At 37.5% G+C, this 20,025-nt stretch overlaps 1 protein-coding gene and 1 pseudogene across 6 annotated transcripts in view; both read right to left on the bottom strand.

Moving 5' to 3' along the window:
- LOC118907977 (peptidyl-prolyl cis-trans isomerase FKBP5-like) overlaps window positions 1-20,025 on the bottom strand; it is a 124,751-nt gene that overhangs the window by 34,268 nt on the left and 70,458 nt on the right. For all 6 annotated transcript variants that reach the window (XR_008994278.1, XM_057493725.1, XM_057493726.1 and 3 more), the window contains 2 exons: window positions 12,426-12,568; window positions 11,407-11,521 (listed from right to left, as the gene is read on the bottom strand). Coding sequence is in view for 5 of the 6 variants with exons in the window: in XM_057493725.1 (XP_057349708.1) it covers window positions 11,407-11,521; window positions 12,426-12,568 (258 nt within the window). In the remaining variant the exon portion in view is untranslated. The remainder of the gene's footprint in view (window positions 1-11,406; window positions 11,522-12,425; window positions 12,569-20,025) is intronic.
- Window positions 12,577-15,263, bottom strand: LOC130681352 (60S ribosomal protein L28-like; annotated as a pseudogene).

Below are 20,025 nucleotides of genomic sequence, written 5' to 3'. Positions count from 1 at the left end.
TAGAACTAAGTTACTTTCTTTTATCAAAAGACACATTCTTTAGCATGCAGAAAGAAATGTTTTCCTTATTATTTTAAGTAGCTTTAATTAGAACTTAAAACCATTAGGAACTTTAATTTTCAGTGAACACCGAGAAGTAGGCTATTGTAAACTTACACTAGCATTCTTTAGATTGACAAATTTATGAATTTTCCTGACTTTTTTCTAACAAATACAGGGGAATTCCATGGACTTGTGGAAAATTCTAATCTATCTAACTGAAGCTGTTCTTGAACTAATGTGTGTAAGGTTGCCAGTTTTTCTTTATTGAGGGGCCATTGATCTACCCAACCAGGTACAGGGATAATGTTTCCCTGTCTGTGAGCCTTTTTGAAATCTCTTAATACATTACTCCAATCAGCTTGTCTGAGGGTTCCTTGTGGGGGCAACCAGTAACAAAGTTTTAAAATATATTTATGAAGTTGCACAAAATCTTTTAGAAATTTTCACTCCTGATGTTTTTAGGAGGGCACAGAGTAATTTTAAGTAACCCTCCGGATTATCTGCTTTAGTTTCATGTTGGCCCATTATAGTGTCCCTGACGTCTTGATCCTGTCCCTATGTACACTTTCCCGGGAGTCTTACTGGATAGACGATCTTCAGGAGCCTTTCCGCTCTGAGGTCCCTGTTTGGGCGCCACTTGTTGGCTCCCCCCTGCCTCTGACCCGCAGATTTGGAGGGAACACGATGGAATGCTGAAGATCTGAAAGGCCAGCCAGGGGACTCAAGGCGTTGCAGCACAAGAGTAATGCCAAAAAGGCACTCCTCATATTTACTGAGCAAATGAACTTAAACATCTAAAGAAGTCTGAGTAGGGGGTTCAACACATGATCAACACACAATCATTATGTGACCTTTAGTGTAGCCCTAGGGTGTGACCCTCCTCAGGGATACCGAAACCATGTGAGGGCTGTCACCAGTTGTAGGAACTGTTTTGGCTTTAATCATTCTGTTTTTGATCATGCATCAAGAGTTGTAGGAAAAACAATCAAGTCATAGGTATTTGTACATTTGATTTCTATATTACTTGATTTATGTATTAATCCCATTATTCCCACAATAATACGTGGGGGTGAAAGATTATCACTCCCAATTTACAGGTGAGAAAACTGGATGCTCAATGTGTAAGTAACTTGCCTAAGTCATAAAAATATTAAGTAGATTCCAAGATTCAAAACTCTCCATCTATCACTTCTGAAGCCTGTGGCTGCCCCATTCCCTGACTCTTCACTGCATCTTTACAAAGTGACAGAAACTTTGTTAACTCTTGTGTATCTACAATGGGATAATATAATGGATGATCACTATCTAATGCTCTCCTTCACTGTAAAACTGATTTAGATTTAGGATTTCTACCTGGTTTTGAATTAAAGGGTACTGGTGATATGACAAAAAAAGGCCAACCAGTGAAGATGGAGAAGACTTCAAAAAGATCTTGGTTTCTGGCAGGAATTACTCCTGAGTCAACCTTCTGTCCTCCTCCACATGGCTAGTTTGTTTCAAAGAAGGAAAGCAGGACACCTCAACCTTGACAAGTGAAAATGCAATACAAAAATTTTCATAAAGTTGATTCGTTCTGGAAAACCAAAAAAGGGCTTTTGAAAGAAAAAGTAAAAATAAACCATTTACTCTGAAATTTCCCAGGACAGTATCATATAACAAGATGAAAGACAAACTATTAGACACTGCCCTTTGGAAACAGGAAAAATAATATTACATACAGGATTATTCAAATATAGTTTAAAAATTCCATTCATAGTATGTTACCCTTCATGTAAAAAAGAAGGGGGTATAAGAAAACAAACAAACAAACAAACATGTATCTGCTCATTTCTGCCAAAGAAATACAAGAAAAATAAACCAGGAGACTGGTTGCCTGTAGGAGGCAGGCAGGAATAATGGGGGAATGGGAACAGGTTTAGTAGGGACGAGGGGGACTAACACTTCTGAGTTTATCTTTTTGTATAGTTTAGAATCATGGTAATGTTTCATATGTCCCCCAAAGACAAATAAATAACTGAAGTCAACCAGTGTATGGAGAGAATTCCAAATGGAATGCAAACATAACAAATGAACCTAACTGTATTACAAATGAACAACATAACCATATTGGCAGGTATGAGCAAGAAAGAACTAACAAGTTGGAAACAATGTTTTCAATGTATGCTATAAGGCTAATGACAAAAGAACTATACACAAATATTCCTACTTAAGAAATCTGTTTTTCAGAGAGGTATAGGTTAACAATTCTAAAACTACTTTCTCTATATACTACAACTGAGCAAATAAAAAATATATGATGGATTATGAGAGCCAGGCTTCTCACTGTTGGAGAAAGCAGTTTCAAATAAGCAAAAGGAGAAGGCTAGAACAAACCTGTGATGTTGGGTTGGAATTAGATGTGTCAGTATGTACTCATACTTTTTAATACACATACACACTAATACAGAAATACATACAGATGTGTATAAGTGCAGAGTGAGATACAAATATTTCCTGTCTGCTAAGATGTTCTAAAAGCAGTAACATTCCACAGCATGAATATACCTAGCACCCATCTTGGTTTCTAAACATTATTTTCCAATAGAAGGAGTCAGAGCTCCGTAGAGAAATGGTTGATTCTGGGCCTGCAGCAGGGAAATAACAAAATGAGCCTACAGCATCTTGTGCCAAAAGTATGTGCTTAAAAACACCGGAGGTGAAGTGGAGCCAAGATGGTGGCGTGAGCAGAGCAGTGGAAATCTCCTCCCAAAACCATATATATTTTTGCAAATACAACAAATACCACTATTCCTAAAAGAGAGACCAGAAGACACAGTACAACAGCCACACTACATCTACACCTGCTACAACCCAGTGCCTCACGAAGGGGCTAAGATACAAGCCGTGGCCTGACGGGACCCGAGCGCCCTCACCGCAGCTCCCGGTGGGAGGAGAGGAGTCGGAGTGGGGAGGGAGAGGGAGCCCAGGACTGCTAAACACCCAGTCCTAGCCATCTGCACCAGAGCACAGATACAGTGCATGGGGTGCTGGATACTAGGGAAACGGGACAGTAATACCCGTGAGTGGGTCCCCGCAGCTGGCATCCCTGGGACAAAAGAAAAGCGAGTGCCCTTTTAAAATCTTAAAGAGACAAGGGCCTCAGAGCTGGATAGAAGCACCCCAGCACAATCAGCCCAGTAACTGGGAATCCCAGGGAACTCCAGGTGCCCCAAACCCCTGGGCGGCAGTGCAGCTCGGAGGCCCCTCACAGTGATAAACAGCTTCCCACCTGTTCCCCCTCCAGCGCGACTCTGCCATAGCAGCAGTGGCCACGCCCACAGCAACTGTGTGGAGCTCCACAGCAGCCGGGAAAGAATGAGACACCCCATCTGTGTGCAGCTGCCCAGCACAAGCCGCTAGGGGTTGCTGTTCTCCAAGGAGAGGAAGGCCACAACTAGCAAGAAGGGACGTTCTCCCAGCCGACACACACACCAGCTCCCCACAACTACCTCTATCGCCATAAAAAAGCAGAAGAATTTGATCCAGACCAGACTAACAGAGACAACCCCTGAGGAGATAGACCTAACCAATCATCCTGAAAAAGAATTCAAAATAAAGGTGATAACCATGCTGATGGATCTTCAGAGAATATGCAAGAGCTAAGGGATGAAGTCCGGAAGGAGACTACAGAAATGAAACAATCTCTGGAAGGACTTAAGAGCAGATTGGATGAGGTGCAAGAGGCCATTAAAGGAATGGAAATTAGAGAACAGGAACACAGAGAAGCTGATGCAGAGAGAGATAAAAAGATCTCCAGGAATGAAACAATATTAAGAGAACTGTGTGACCAATCCAACAGGAACAATATACGCATTATAGGGGTACCAGAAGAAGAAGAAGAGAGAAAAAGGGTTGAAAGTGTCTTTGAAGAAATAATTGCTGAAAACTTCCCCAAACTGGGGGAGGAAATAATCGATCAGACCATGGAAGTACACAAAACTCCCAACAGAAGGGACCCAAGGAGGACAACACCAAGACATATATAATAGTTAAAATGGCAAAGATCAAGGATAAGGACAGAATTTTAAAGGTAGTTAGAGAGAGGAAAAAGGTCACCTACAAAGGAAAACCCATCAGGCTATCATCAGACTTCTCAACAGAAACCTTACAGGCCAGAAGAGAATGGCATGATATATTTAATGCAATGAAACAGAAGGGCCTTGAACAAAGAATACTGTATCCAGCATAATTATCATTTAAATATGAAGGAGGGATTAAACAATTCCAAGACAAGCAAAAGTTGAGGGAATTTGCCGCCCACAAACCACCTCTACAGGGTATTTTAGAGGGACTTCTCTGGATGGGAACACTCCTAAGACTAAATAGATGGCACCAGAGAAAATAAAATCACAGCAAAGAAAGCAGACCAACCAAATACTAACTAAAGGCAAAAAATAAAATCAACTACCCACAAAAGCAGTTAAAGGAAACACAAAAGAGCACAGAATAAATCACCCAACATATAAAGAATGGAGGAGGAGGAATAAAAAGGGAGAGAAATAAAGAATCACCAGTGTTTATAATAGCTCAATAAGCTATAAGTTAAGTTAGACAGTAAGGTACTAAAGAAGCTAACCTTGAACCTTTGGTAACCACGAATCTAAAGCCTGCAATGGCAAGAAGTACACATCTTTCAATAATCACCCTAAATGTAAATGGAATGAATGCATCAATCAAAAGACAGAGTAATAGAATGGATAAAAAAGCAAGACCCATCTATATGCTGCTTACAAGAGACTCACCTCAAACCCAAAGACATGCACAGACTAAAAGTCAAGGGATGGAAAAAGATATTTCATGCAAACAACAGGGAGAAAAAAGCAGGTGTTGCAGTACTAGTATCAGACAAAATAGACTTCAAAACAAAGAAAGTAACGAGATAAAGAAGGACATTACATAATGATATAGGGCTCAGTCCAACAAGAGGATATGACCATTATAAATATATATGCACCCAACACAGGAACACCAGCATATGTGAAACAAATACTAACAGAACTACAGGAGGAAACAGAATGCAATGCATTCATTTTAGGAGTCTTCAACATGCCACTTATTTCAAAGGATAGATCCATAGGACAGAAAATAAGTAAGGACACAGAGGCACTGAACAACACACTAGAACAGATGGACCTAACAGACATCTATAGAACTCTACATCCAAAAGGAACAGGATACACAGTCTTCTCAAGTACACATGGAACATTCTCCAGAATAGACCACATACTAAGCCACAAAAAGAGCCTCCATAAATTCAAAAAGATTGAAATTCTACCAACCAACTTCTCAGACCACAGAGGTATAAAACTAGAACTAAACTGTACAAAGAAAGCAAAAAGGCCCACAAACACATGGAGGCTTAATAACATGCTCCTAAATAATCAATGGATCAATGACCAAATTAAAATAGAGATCAAGCAATATATGGAAACAAATGACAACAACAACACTAAGCCCCAACTTCTGTGGGACACAGCAAAAGCAGTCTTAAGAGGAAAGTATATAGCAATCCAGGCATACTTAAAGAAGGAAGAACAATTCCAAATGAATAGTCTAACGTCACAATTATCAAAATTGGAAAAAGAAAAAATGAGGCCTAAAGTCAGCAGAAAGAGGGACATAATAAAGATCAGAGAAGAAATAAATAAAATTGAGAAGAATAAAACAATAGAAAAAATCAATGAAACCAACAAAACAGATAAGCCTCTAGCCAGACTTATTAAGAGAAAAAGAGGAACAACACACATCAACAGAATCAGAAACAAGAAAGGGAACATCACGATGGACCCCACAGAAATACAAACAATTATTAGAGAATACTATGAAAACCTATATGCTAACAAGCTGGAAAACCTAGAAGAAATGGACAACTTCCTAGAAAAATACAACTTTTCAAGACTGACCAAGGAAGAAACACAAAAATTAAACAAACCAATTACAAGCAAAGAAATTGAAGCAGGAATCAAATAACTACCCAAGAACAAAACCCCCAGGCCAGATGGATTTACCTCGGAATTTTATCAGACATACAGAGAAGACATAATACCCATTCTCCTTAAAGTTTTCCAAAAAATAGGAGAGGAGGGAATACTCCCAAACTAATTCTATGAAGCTGACATCACCCTAATACCAAAACCAGGCAAAGATCCCATCAAAAAAGAAAACTACACACCAATATCCCTGATGAAAGTAGATGCAAAAATACTCAACAAAATATTAGCAAACCGAATTCAAAAATACATCAAAAGGATCATACACCATGAGCGAGTGGGATTCACTCCAGGGATGCAAGGATGGTACAACATTCAAAAATTCATCAACATCATCCACCACATCAACAAAAAGACAAAAACCACATGATCATCTCCATAGATGCTGAAAAAGCATCTGTCAAAGTTCAACATCCATTCATGATAAAAACTCTCAACAAAATGGGTAGAGAGGGCAAGTACCTCAACATAATAAAGGCCATATATGATAAACCCACAGCTAATATCATACTGAACAGCGAGAAGCTGAAAGCTTTTCCTCTGAGATCAGGAACAAGACAGGGATGCCCACTCTTCCCACTGTTATTTAACATAGTACTGGAGGTCCTAGCCACGGCAATTAGATAAAACAAAGAAATACAAGGAATCCAGATTGGTAAAGAAGAAGTTAAACTGTCACTATTTGCAGATGACATGATACTGTACACAAAAAACCCTAAAGACTCCACTCCAAAACTACTAGAACTGATAATGGAATTCAGCAAAGTTGCAGGATACAAAATTAACACACAGAAATCTGTGGCTTTCCTATAGACTAACAATGAACCAATAGAAAGAGAAATCAGGAAAACAATTCCATTCATAATTACATCAAAAAGAATAAAATACCTAGGAATAAACCTAACCAAAGAAGTGAAAGACCTATACCCTGAAAACTACAAGACACTCCTAAGAGAAATTAAAGAGGACATTAACAAATGAAAACTCATCCCATGCTCTTGGCTAGAAAGAATTAATATCGTCAAAATGGCCATCCTGCTCAAAGCAATATACAGATTCGATGCAATCCCTATCAAATTACCAACAGCATTCTTCAACAAACTGGAACAAATAGTTCAAAAATTCATATGGAAACACCAAAGACTGAAAATAGCCAAAGGAATCCTGAGAAGGAAGAATAAAGGGGCGGGTGATCTCGCTCCCCAACTTCAAGCTCTACTACAAAGCCACAGTAATCAAGACAATTTGGTACTGGCACAAGAACAGAGCCACAGACCAGTGGAACAGAATAGAGACTCCAAACATTAACCCAAACATATACGGTCAATTAATATACAATAAAGGAGCCATGGACATACAATGGGGAAATGACAGTCTCTTCAACAGACGGTGCTGGCAAAACTGGACAGCCACATGTAAGAGAATGAAACTGGATCACTGTCTAACCCCATACACAAAAGTAAATTCGAAATGGATCAAAGACCTGAATGTAAGTCATGAAACCATAAAACTCTTAGAAAAAAACATAGGCAAAAATCTCTTGGAAATAAACATAAGCGACTTCTTCATGAACATATCTCCCTGGGCAAGGGAAACAAAAGCAAAAATGAACAAGTGGGACTACATCAAGCTGAAAAGCTTCTGTACAGCAAAGGACACCATCAATAGAACAAAAAGGTACCCTACAGTATGGGAGAATATATTCATAAATGACAGATCTGATAAAAGGTTGACATCCAAAATATATAAAGAGCTCACGCACCTCAACAAATAAAAAGCAAATAAACCAGTTAAAAAATGGGCAGAGGAGCTGAACAGACAGTTCTCCAAAGAAGACATTCAGATGGCCAACAGACACATGAAAAGATGCGCCACATCGCTAGTTATCAGAGAAATGGAAATTAAAACACAATGAGATATCACCTCACATCAGTAAGGATGGCTACCATCCAAAAGACAAACAACAACAAATGTTGGCGAGGTTGTGGAGAAAGGGGAACCCTCCTACACTGCTGGTGGGAATTTAAATTAGTTCAACCACTATGGAAAGCTGTATGGAGGTTCCTCAAAAAGCTCAAAATAGAAATACCATTTGACCCAGGAATTGCACTTTTAGGAATTTACCCTAAGAATGCAACAGTCCAGTTTGAAAACGACAGATGCACCCCTATGTTTATCGCTGCACTGTTTACAATAGCCAAGAAATGGAAGCAACCCAAGTGTCCATCAGTAGATGAATGGATAAAGAAGATGTGGTACATATACAGAATGGAATATTATTCAGCCATAAGAAGAAAATAAATCCTACCATTTGCAACAACATGGAAGGAGCTAGAGGGTATTACGCTCAGTGAAATAAGCCAGGTGGAGAAAGACAAATACCAAATGATTTCACTCATATGTGGAGTATAAGAACAAAGAAAAACTGAAGGAACAAAACAGCAGCAGACTCGGAGATCCCAAGAATGGACTAACAGTTACCAAAGGGAAAGGGACTGGGGAGGATGGGAGAGAAGGGAGGGTTAAGGGCGGGGAAAAAGAAAGGGGGTATTATGATTATCATGTATAATGTGGGGGGGGCCATGGGGAGGGCTGTGCAATACAGAGAAGACAAGTAGTGATTCTACAACATCTTACTACGCTGATGGACAGTGACTGTAATGGGGTTTGTGGTGGGGACTTGGTGAAGGGGGTCCCTAGTAAACATAATGTTCTTCATGTAATTGTAGATTAATGATAACAAAATAAAAACAGAACAAAACAATGGAGGTATGGTTTAAAGGATGCAACAGCCAAGTTGAGGGAACTTACAATGCCCAAATCTGGGGCATCTGAACAATATAAATACGAATAGTAATGAATAATAACCTACAGAATAAATTAAATATCCATGGGCCCATAGCGATACAAACAAACAACTGAATAATAAATGGGAGAAGAGGCCGCTCTTCCTTACAGGAGAATTCCAATCAAATGTACAAGCAACAGTAGAAACAGAAGACCACCACAGGCACATGCTACAGTAATAACGGTTGATGTAAAAATCATTCATGGATGCTAAAATTAGCATGTGAGGGTGTGACATAAAAGAAGATATTTGCAGAGACTCCTACTATTTCCCTCCCAATAAGATACTGAGTAATTACAAAGGGAAAAATAGTTAAGTTTATAGTGGAGAAACATAAGTGACCCTACCTTAACCAAGCAACCCAAAATGTACCTCCTGTTAGTGATGAACTGAGAGCAGCACATTTTCACTTAAGTGGAATTTTTGCAAAAATGAGTAACCTCAATCTAATCTAATGGGAAAACATACAAACCAAATTGAGGGAAGTTCTACAAATTAACCAGCTAGTTGTGTTCAAAAGTATTAAAGTCATAAAAAAACAGACTGATGAGCTGGCATAGATTGGGAGGGACTAAGGAGATATGACAACTAAATTTAGTGTTGGATCCTAAATTTGATTGTAGAAGACGAAAAGGACATTGGTGTGGCAGCAATGAAATTCAGACAGCATCTGTAGCCTAGTTAACAGTACTGTATCAATGTTTATTTTCTGTTAAATGTACTAATTAATTAGTTAAGATAGTAACATGAGGGAAAGATGAGTGAAGCATATAAGGGAATTCTCTGCATTAGTTTCACAATTTTTCTGTAAGTTGAAAATTATTTCAAAACAAAAAATTTAAAAAGAAGATTCTTGTTGAAGATACTACTGAAGCAAGATTTTATTTAATTTAACCTACTCTGAAGTTAACTCTACAGTGGTAGTTCTATGGTATTATCTACAAACGGGAAAAGTTTTTCCTTTTAATTTAGTCAACAAAACCTACCATCAAAAAATATACATCATTGAATCTGATGAGTCACCATGTCATAGGAAAAAAAACTTCTACTTCTGTATTTGAAAATTTTCATAATAAATATTTAAAAATGTTACAGATAAGCCTTTTATGTGCTTACCAATATACTAGAGATTATTTTCTATCATTCCTTTAACTTTCATAAATATTTAGAATTCTAACATGAAATGTTTAGTGCTGGTAGGACCTTAGAAATCATTGTATAGGAAGGAAGTTAAAGCCCAGAGAGGCAAGGTCTAGTTGGAGTCAGCTGAAGCTAGAATCCTATCTCCTGACACTTGGTGTAGGTATTTCTCCAACATTATATATTTGAGCTCTTTCTTCATTTATTCTAAACATGAATGATAATAACCTAAATACTTCAAATGCAACAGTAATACTATTTATAATTGTTTCCAATTTTTAAAAGCAAGTAAATTTGAACTAATTTGCCAGATTTATGGGAGTAAAATATGGGTCCAAAGTGGCATACACAACATTAAAGAAAAAATTAACCAGTTTAGTATACTGTTTCAAATGAAATCTATTTTCATGTTACCATCCTTGTTTAGTGATTTGATTTTTTTCTTAAATGAAGTATTTCTCTGTATTTTCTCACAACTCTTTTTTTAAAGTACTTGAGCTCAGTAAATGGCATCTTTCAAACATTATCCATGCAAAAGTGTTTTCTGAACACCAATGTATGTTAAGGTACTGTAGGTGATGCTGGAAACAAAAAGATGAAGAAAGATTATGGTCCTCAAACACTCACTTTATACTGGGGAAATGGGCAAATACTGAATACAATATAAACTGACAAGTAGTGTACACAGTGGTATATATACAATGTGCTGTGGGAGGAAGGAAGAGTGAGCAGTTATCCAGTCCTCAGTAGCATCCTTACTCCCAACTTAGCAAATGATAAAATGGAATAGCTTTGGTCACTCAATAAATAACAAAGCAGAATTTGAGCCAGAGAGAGGGAGAATAGAATGAACATTATTATCCAATTTTGAACTAAAATGATTAACTGTTTTTTTTTTTTTGATGACAGCCAGTGAGTTAGGTTTGAGTGCCCAGAAGGGCTCTGGTTCAGTAACTCTAACCTTGGGCAATTTATAGAACTTCTCTGAACTTACTTTTCTCACCTGGGGATAACAAATCTTACCTCATAAGATTATTGTGAGAAATAAATGAATAAATATTTAGTAAGGCAATTAATATAGTTGGTACACCAAGGAGTCCATAGACTAAGAATTATGAACAGGATCACCTTTATTCATTTTTGTGTTTGTAAAGGCTGGCACATACATGTTGAATGAGTATTTACAAAGTGAAGTCATTAAATATATGTTGAATTTCAACTTATTCTTGAGATACATACAATACATTTATTTTTATTAAAAGATTTTAACAAAGAAATTTCCATTTCATCCACATAAATGGAACCCAACTTCTAAGGATTAGTTCCTCCTTTACAAACAGTACTTACTTTCTACTGTTGCTCCTTCATTTGGGTTTGAATATCCTTCTCCTTTCTGTTTGATTCTTCGGATAATGCCTCCATCTTCAAATAAATCCTCTCCTTTGAACTCAAGGAGCTCAACCTAGAAAGGAAAATGGATTTGGCTTAGAAAAGACCAAACAAAGCCAATTTAACTTAAAAGGCAAAGGCAACCAATTCTCCTTTCATTGTACAAAATAAAACTGTTTTATATTTATGCATCTTAGTTATTAGAAAAGTAGGAAAAAACACATACACTTTTCAATACTTGGAAAGAAACATCATGTAATGATAATGTCTAAGACTATATCCTGTGTGGCTGCAGTGCAAAGATAGACAGGAAATACTAGGAAAACTGCCTTTTGGGCAAAAAGCCAGAGCTACAAAGTGCTGGGCCAGAACTATTTTATCTGACTCTAGGGGCCACCACTTTTCCACCCCAGATGCATGGAATTCCCTTAAAATGCAAGAACAAATCCTATCAACTAGGACAATAATCAATCAAAGATATATTCTACCTGTGTTTGATATTTCAGGCATTTCCCTCCTTAATTTTTAAATGAGATTTGGCCAAATACATGTACTTAATTCAACACACAATGAATAACATATTATCACCACCTACTGCTTGTGACATTTGCAAACCTTTATAGTTACAACTTGGTTTAGGTATATTTCAAGTTTATCTCCCACACTGCCATCTTGTCTTCTGTCACTTTGGGGTATGTCACGTTCACACCACCACTGACCAGAACTTTTATTTCTAAGCCTAGTGTCTTTTGTTTATTTGGATATGACCTTTTTGTGCCAGAAACATGTTTCTAAGAAAGCATTGGCACACACCCCTTGGGTTTGTGGGAAACAATTCAAGAAGCCAGGCTCCAAAATAAATAAGTTGGATCCGATTGTGAATAGCAAGCTTAGCTCCTTGTTCCACTGCCTGTTGCTTCAGAGCCAGTGCTATAGCAGAGCAAATGCTAACTAGGCAACATCACACACATACTTGCCTCAAAAAAGAGAGTTGCATTCGAGGGAATTTTGGGGAGACTGCCAGCTGAGCCATAGGCATATTCTGGTTTGCACAGTAAATGGCAGATCTCTCCTTTCTTCATGGTAGCCACCCCAATATCCCAGGCCTTGATAACTTGACCTAAGAAAAAGGAAAAGGTGGTTGAAAGCCATAGACCATATTAAAAAGATTTATCATAAAACAAATGTTCAAACAAATTTCCAGTTTTTTATACTACATACTCAGGAACAGAAGCTAAAAAAGGAGTCAGTAAAAGCTACATACTAAGAAATAAATTGTAATTTTTTTTTTGAGGGCTACAAGAGAAGATTCCCTCCAAAGGAAGATGAAAAATAAATGCATTACTCAACTGCTCAAAGATTAAGTCGTTGAAAAGTGGCAATAATATAATCTTTGAAGTGTGGCTGGGTTACAATTGTTGCCTAATTTATAATTTTGACATAATAACAAGTATATGTTTCTAGGCAGAGATGGAACAAAAATAGTATAGAAAGTGGAATTTGTCCTAAGGAAGTTTATTATTTATTTGGGTAGGAAAACAACAGATATGAAATGACTGGAAAAGAATAAATTGCATAAAAGGGCTGATGAAATAGATGATGTCTTCTCAAAATAGAGACTAAGAAAAAAAAAGGCTTTTTTTTGACAAAATGGTATGTGTTCCGTCGAATCACAAGAACTATGGAACTCAGGATTTTTTTTTTTTTTTTGCCTACTTCCAGGAAACTAAAAGTTAACTTTACTGCTCAACTGTAGACTATACATACTATACATTAACTTTTATAATTGTAATTTTATCTTAAAATAAGCAGTCTCAAGTCCTTTTGGAAATAATAGAAAATGTAGGTAATTTAAAAGGGTAAAATACAAAATTGGGGTGCTATGTCAACCAAAAACTTAAGTGTTCAAAGTGGTATAAGATAAACAATGAATCCCGAAGGAAATAAATTTTGAAAACTGTTACCTTGAAATGAGAGCTGGCGGTAGGATATTAGAATAAGGGGAGCCTTACACTAAGGTATGTAAGTAGGGATGGATAAAGCATGGGTGACTCGTGACTTCAGCTTAGTCTTTATTAAGTATTACAACTTTCCAAAATATCAGATTCACTTGTTTTAGTTAATCTATTTACTACACATGCCTATTATTAAAACACACACAAGGTATAAAGTGAATGGTAAAAGGTCATTCATTCCCTCCTCCTAAGAATGTTCACTGTTCTGCTTTTCTTTTGTACCCTTCCAGTGTGTGCTGTTGCTTTTTAAAAACTTAAAACACAAATGACAGCATACTATGCATTCAGCTCTGAACTTTTTCATTTTAATAAAAAGGATATGCATTTTAGAGGTTAAAAGTGCAACCTGTTTTAACCTCAGACTGCCAGATTTCAAATGCCAGGTTTCTGCCCCTTACTAGTTGTGTTACCTTGTGCAAAGTTATTTAAGCTCTGTGTATCTGTTTCCTCATCTGCATATGTAGATAATAATAGTACCTGGAATACAGTTGTTTTAAGAATTATTAAATGTGTCAAATACATGGCATAGTGCATGGATTGTAATATGTATTTAGTAAAGGACAGCCATCATTATCATCATCACTATAAATACAAATGGATCTACCTCATACTCAATGGCTACATAATATTCCAGTCACTCTCCAATTGAGAAACACATTACCAACAGTACTTTTTTTTTCCCACAAGTCGGCTGACGTCTTTATTGCCTTGGGGGTGTGCTCAGGTTCTCTTGGTGGGGCGGGCCTGCTTCCTCTTCACCATCACAGGCTTCTGGCTGCGCAGGGTGGCACTGGCGCTGTGGATGGCAGCCATGCGCAGGTCCGGGCCGTACTTGTTCTTACGGATCATGTGCTGGATACTGCTAAGGGTGGACTGGGCATTCTTGTTGATGGTAGTCCGCACGTAGGAGGTGGCCGGCTTTCGCTGGCCAGATCTCCACTTCATGACCACCACCACAACCCTTGCCGCCTGCCGCCCGCTCCATGCCCACAGCCTTGCGGTGAATCAGCCCGTTTTAGCGGAAGGAGTTGAGGGCCTTCAGATTGTTAGGTTTGGTGCTGTACATCTGCTTGTTCCTCGTGATCAGGAAGCTGGGGCAGTTCCGCACGACAACAGTACTCTAATAAGGTTATTTGTCCGTATGTTTGTCTACTTTGTACAAGTATATTTGGGGCAAATTCCCAGAAGTGCAAAGTGATGTACATTTTCAATTGGATAGATATTGCCCAGCTGCCCTTCCAAAATGGCTATATCAATGTATATGCCCAAACATGCTTCATGCTTCTGTTGTGAAAACAATTGTCAGAAGAATCATTAGAAGAAATGTAAAGTCTGCTATCAATATGCTGCTTTCCTGCCACTGATGCTTTTCAAAGACTGCTACGGTTTAGTGTGAGCCATTGAGAACATTTTGTTTTTATAATTAAGTCTGTTATTTTAAGACAAATACACACTCCTTCAGGTAATCTATATTCTGGGGGTACTACTGTACATTTGTTCAAGACATTTAGCGAATTGCTGAGGAGCAAAGGTCTGTCTAGGTACTAAGAAAACACAGGTGGCCAGTCCCTTCAATCCAAGGTACATGTAATATAGTAAGACTAGTGGAGGAGAAAGATATATGCTCTTTTTTTTTTTAAACAAAGCATGGTAAACACTAAAAAGAGTATAAACAAGGAGCATTTGCCTTCAAGTAGGGGATGGAGCAATCAGCCCAAGTTTAATTCACAGATGATATCTTTGCTAGGCCTTAGAAGTTGTAGATAGCCTATCAATTACATCCACAGGCGCCCCACCCATGCTAAATAAATCGTGCCCAACCCTTTGCTTTTCTTCTCATTGGGGAACATTAAAACTCTGACACCAAGCTTTACATATTGAATGAAATGCACTGAGCAAGAGGCCAGACTGATGTGAACACAGGTATGTTCCCAAAATTGCTGATCTTGAGACTCTTTTCTAAAAAAACATTTCCCCCAATTAAAAAATAATACATACTTGATTATAAAACACTTGGAAAGTACAGAAGAACATAGAGAGTACAATTAAAAACCTCAAAAACCCCAGCATCTGGGGTAAACTGTCAATTTCTTGGTTCATTTCCTTTCAATTATACATGTGCTCTTTTATTAAATTTCTACATATACACTCTTAAAACTGTTTATATTTTACTTGGTTTTGTAGTCTGCTCTATTTCACAGTATATAAGCATTTTCCTTTTTCTTCTCTTTTTTTAAATTTTGGTATCATTAATCTACAATTACATGAAGAACATTATGTTTACTAGGCAGCCCCCTTCACCAAGTCCCCACCACATACCCCTTCACAGTCACTGTCCATCTGCGTAGTAAGATGATATGAGCATTTTTCTTGTTAAAAGACAGTAACTGAAAACATGACTTCTAAAAACTATATACTATTTCATATTTTGAATATGCCATAATTTCTTTACACCCATTAATAAACATTTGGTTGTTTCTTCCCCCTGTCACCCCCTCTTTTTTTTGCTATTATAAAGTTTAAATGAACAACTTTGCACCTAAATCCTTACATGACTTTGTGTATAATAGAAATCTCTTACCTGATACAGTCAAGACTATGGTTGGTAAAGTAATGTGGCTCCAGTGATAAGAGTTCCACATAATTTTTATGATATAAATCACACTTATGATGTAGCATTTGCAATTTACAATGTGGGTTTCTTTAAAGTGGAGTAAGAACCAGGAGGACTAGTAAAGTAATCAATACGCAGAATCCTTCCGGTAAAAATGTGCTCTGAAGGCCTACTTATTTTGCCTGCCTTTTACCCATCCCTAACCCAACAGTAATTTAAAAAATGCTTTTAACAATTCACCTTTATAAAAATCCTTCCAACCCTATAGCCAAAGCAATCTTGAGAAGAAAGAATAAAGTGGGGGGGATCTCGCTCCCCAACTTCAAGCTCTACTACAAAGCCACAGTAATCTAGACAATCTGGTATTGGCACAAGAAGAGCCACAGACCAGTGGAACAGAATAGAGACTCCAAACATTAACCCAAACATATACGGTCAGTTAATATACAATAAAGGAGCCATGGACATACAATGGGGAAATGACAGTCTCTTCAACAGATGGTGCTGGCAAAACTGGACAGCCACATGTAAGAGAATGAAACTGGATCACTGTCTAACCCCATACACAAAAGTAAATTCGAAATGGATCAAAGACCTGAATGTAAGTCATGAAACCATAAAACTCTTAGAAAAAAACATAGGCAAAAATCTCATGGACATAAACATGAGTGACTTCATGAAGATATCTCCCCGGGCAAGGGAAACAAAGGTAAAAATGAACAAGTGGGGCTATATCAAGCTAAAAAGCTTCTGTACAGCAAAGGACACCATCAATAGAACAAAAAGGTATCCTACAGTATGGGAGAATATATTCATAAATGACAGATCCGATAAAGGCTTGACATCCAAAATATATAAAGAGTTCACGCACCTCAACAAACAAAAAGCAAATAATCCAATTAAAAAATGGGCAGAGGAGCTGAACAGACAGTTCTCCAAAGAAGAAATTCAAATGGCCAACAGACACATGAAAAGATGCTCCACATCGCTTGTCATCAGAGAAATGCAAATTAAAACCACAATGAGATATCACCTTATACCAGTAAGGATCACCATCATCGAAAAGACAAACAACAACAAATGTTGGTGAGGTTGTGGAGAAAGGGGAACTCTCCTACACTGCTGGTGGGAATGTCAATTAGTTAAACCATTGTGGAAAGCAGTATGGAGGTTCCTCAAAATGCTCAAAACAGACTTACCATTTGACCCAGGAATTCCACTTCTAGGAATTTACCCCAAGAATGCAGCACTCCAGTTTGAAAAAGACAGATGCACCCCTATGTTTATCGCAGCACTATTTACAATAGCCAACATATGGAAGCAACCTAAATGTCCATCAGTAGATGAATGGATAAAGAAGATGTGGTACATATACACAATCGAGTATTACTCAGCCATAAGAAAAAAACAGATCCTACCATTTGAAAGAACATGGATGGAGCTAGAGGGTATTATGCTCAGTGAAATAAGCCAGGTGGAGAAAGACAAGTACCAAATGATTTCACTCATATGTGGAGTATAAGAACAAAGGAAAACTGAAGGAACAAAAGAGTAGCAGAATCACAGAACCCAAGAATGGACTAATAGTTACCAAAGGGAAAGGGACTGGGGAGAATGGGAGGGAAGGGAGGGATAAGGGCGGGGAAAAAGAAAGGGGGCATTACGATTAGCACGTATAGTGTGGGGGGGGCACGGGGAGGGCTGTGCAACACAGAGAAGACAAGTAGCGATTTTACAGCATCTTACTATGCTGATGAACAATGACTGTGAAGGGGTATGTCGGGGGGACTTGGTGAAGGGGGGAGCCTAGTAAACATAATGTTCTTCATGTAATTGTAGATTAATGACACCAAAAAAAAAAAAAAAAAATTGACCGGTGAAACCAAAAAAAAAAATTTGACCGGTGAAACCAAAAAAAAAAAAATCCTTTCAAAAATTATTCAACTTCGTTTTTATAGAAATAATTCTTCTTTCTTTTTATACAAATTTCAGTGTTTTATATACAATCTAATGAAATTATATAACTACAAAAAATAAAATGGATATAAAGAGATCTTGACTAATTCTTAGTAAACATCTGAGGAAGAAAAAGGCAGCTCCTAATGTCTGGAAATTGTTTCACACTTATAGCTAGCCAGGCCTTAGTGATGTCTGAAGCTGGCATGGGACATACAGCTAGGCCATGCTAGTCTCCTACAGGACAGAAACAATCTCACAAAACATCAACATCAGACAAGGTCACTCTCAGACAATAAAAACGAACACTTCAAAATTTTGTCTGAGCGTGGACATAGTAACACTGTGCAACCTACAAAATACCAAACATCCCCCTCTCCTGGCTAATATGAGTGACTGCCGCTTCTCTTGCAGGTACAGCTTTAGACTCTCTAGTCAGCCCTCCTCCTAGATAAAACTAAGATACACAAAGAATCACCCTATGTCCTACAATATCCAATCCAGAGTAAGACCCCTCTTCCTTAAACGCTTCCCCAAATTGCCTAATACAAACCCAAATCCTACAATAAGTCTTTTTGAACACTTACTGAGACACTCCGCTGTTTCCCATAGTGTGCATTCTCCCTCCCTATGATGAGTAATAATAAACCCAACTTCTCAACTACAGCTGTGTTCCTAGCGGTCTATGGCTAAAGGGCATTGATGAGGCCCAGTCAACTGACTAAAGCAGAGTGTGGGACCATACCACAGAAAAGGAAACCAGTAGCAGCGTCACTCAGTACATTACAAACACAATACTAGAGCATCAGTTAGTCTGGAGGTGGTTAAGCAAGTTTCCATCACATTTCCCTAGGTTCAGTTTCTAGAAGTAGAATTGCTGGGTCAAAGCATAAACATTTTTAAGATTCTTTATCTTTAGGATCTTGACTGTAGATATAATACACCAAGAATATTTAAATACAACTTATTCCACACTTGATATAGACTTCATTTTACTAGCTCAAACACAACTTAAATTCCGGGAGTCCTATTCCACTTGTAACAATATCTCAAATAAGAATACATATTTATACAAACATACCTAACTGCAGGCAATTGAAACTTTAAAAGTATACAAAGCCAAGTATAAAAGCAATACACTGTATCTTTTTCTTCCTTCTTTGGTATTATGTAATTTTTTTCTGATTGGAAAAAAAAATGTACTTTAAAACATAAAATGTTATAGGTTCAGTATAGGTCATCAATTCTAACAAATGTATCACTGATGGGGTCTGCTGATAAAGGGAGAGGCTGTGCATGGGTCGGGGCAGTAAGTATATGGGAAATCTATACCTTCCACTCAATTTTGCTATGAACCTAAAACTGCTCTAAAAATAGTCTATTAAAAAATCATATGACACTTTTAAACTATAACATTTTAATTTATCACTGAACACTTTCACTTATAATAAAGGCTACAGTGACCACTTTCAAACACTTTCTTTACTGTGAATTTTGAAAATTGAAAAAATTTTAATTGTGGTAAAATCCATATACTATAAAATTAACCATCTCAACCACTTTTAAGTGTCCAGTTCAATATCATTAAGTATATTCACATTGTTGTGCAACCAATCTCCAGAACTTTTTCATCTTGCAACACTAAAACTCTACCCAGAATACAAGAACTTCCCATTTCCTCCTGCCCAACCTACTGCAAGAATTTTATTCTACTTTCTGTTTCTATGAACTTGAATACCCTAGATTCACCTAGATGTAAACATAATCACACAGCATTTGTCTTTTTGTAACTGGCTTATTTCACTTAGTGTAATATCTTCAAGATTCATCAGTGTTGTAACATGTGTCAGAAGTTCCCTCTCTTTAAAGCTGAGTAATATTTCATTTCATGGATATGTGACTTTTTGTTTATCCATTCATCCAAAACTTGTGTTGCTTCCACCTTCTGGCTATAATGAAGAATGCCATTATGAACATGAGTATACAAATATC

The sequence above is a fragment of the Manis pentadactyla genome, chromosome 16, assembly GCF_030020395.1.
Source record: "Manis pentadactyla isolate mManPen7 chromosome 16, mManPen7.hap1, whole genome shotgun sequence".
Lineage (NCBI taxonomy): Eukaryota > Metazoa > Chordata > Mammalia > Pholidota > Manidae > Manis > Manis pentadactyla.
Note: the sequence above shows the minus strand (reverse complement) of the source record. Positions and strands in the feature narration are given on the sequence as shown.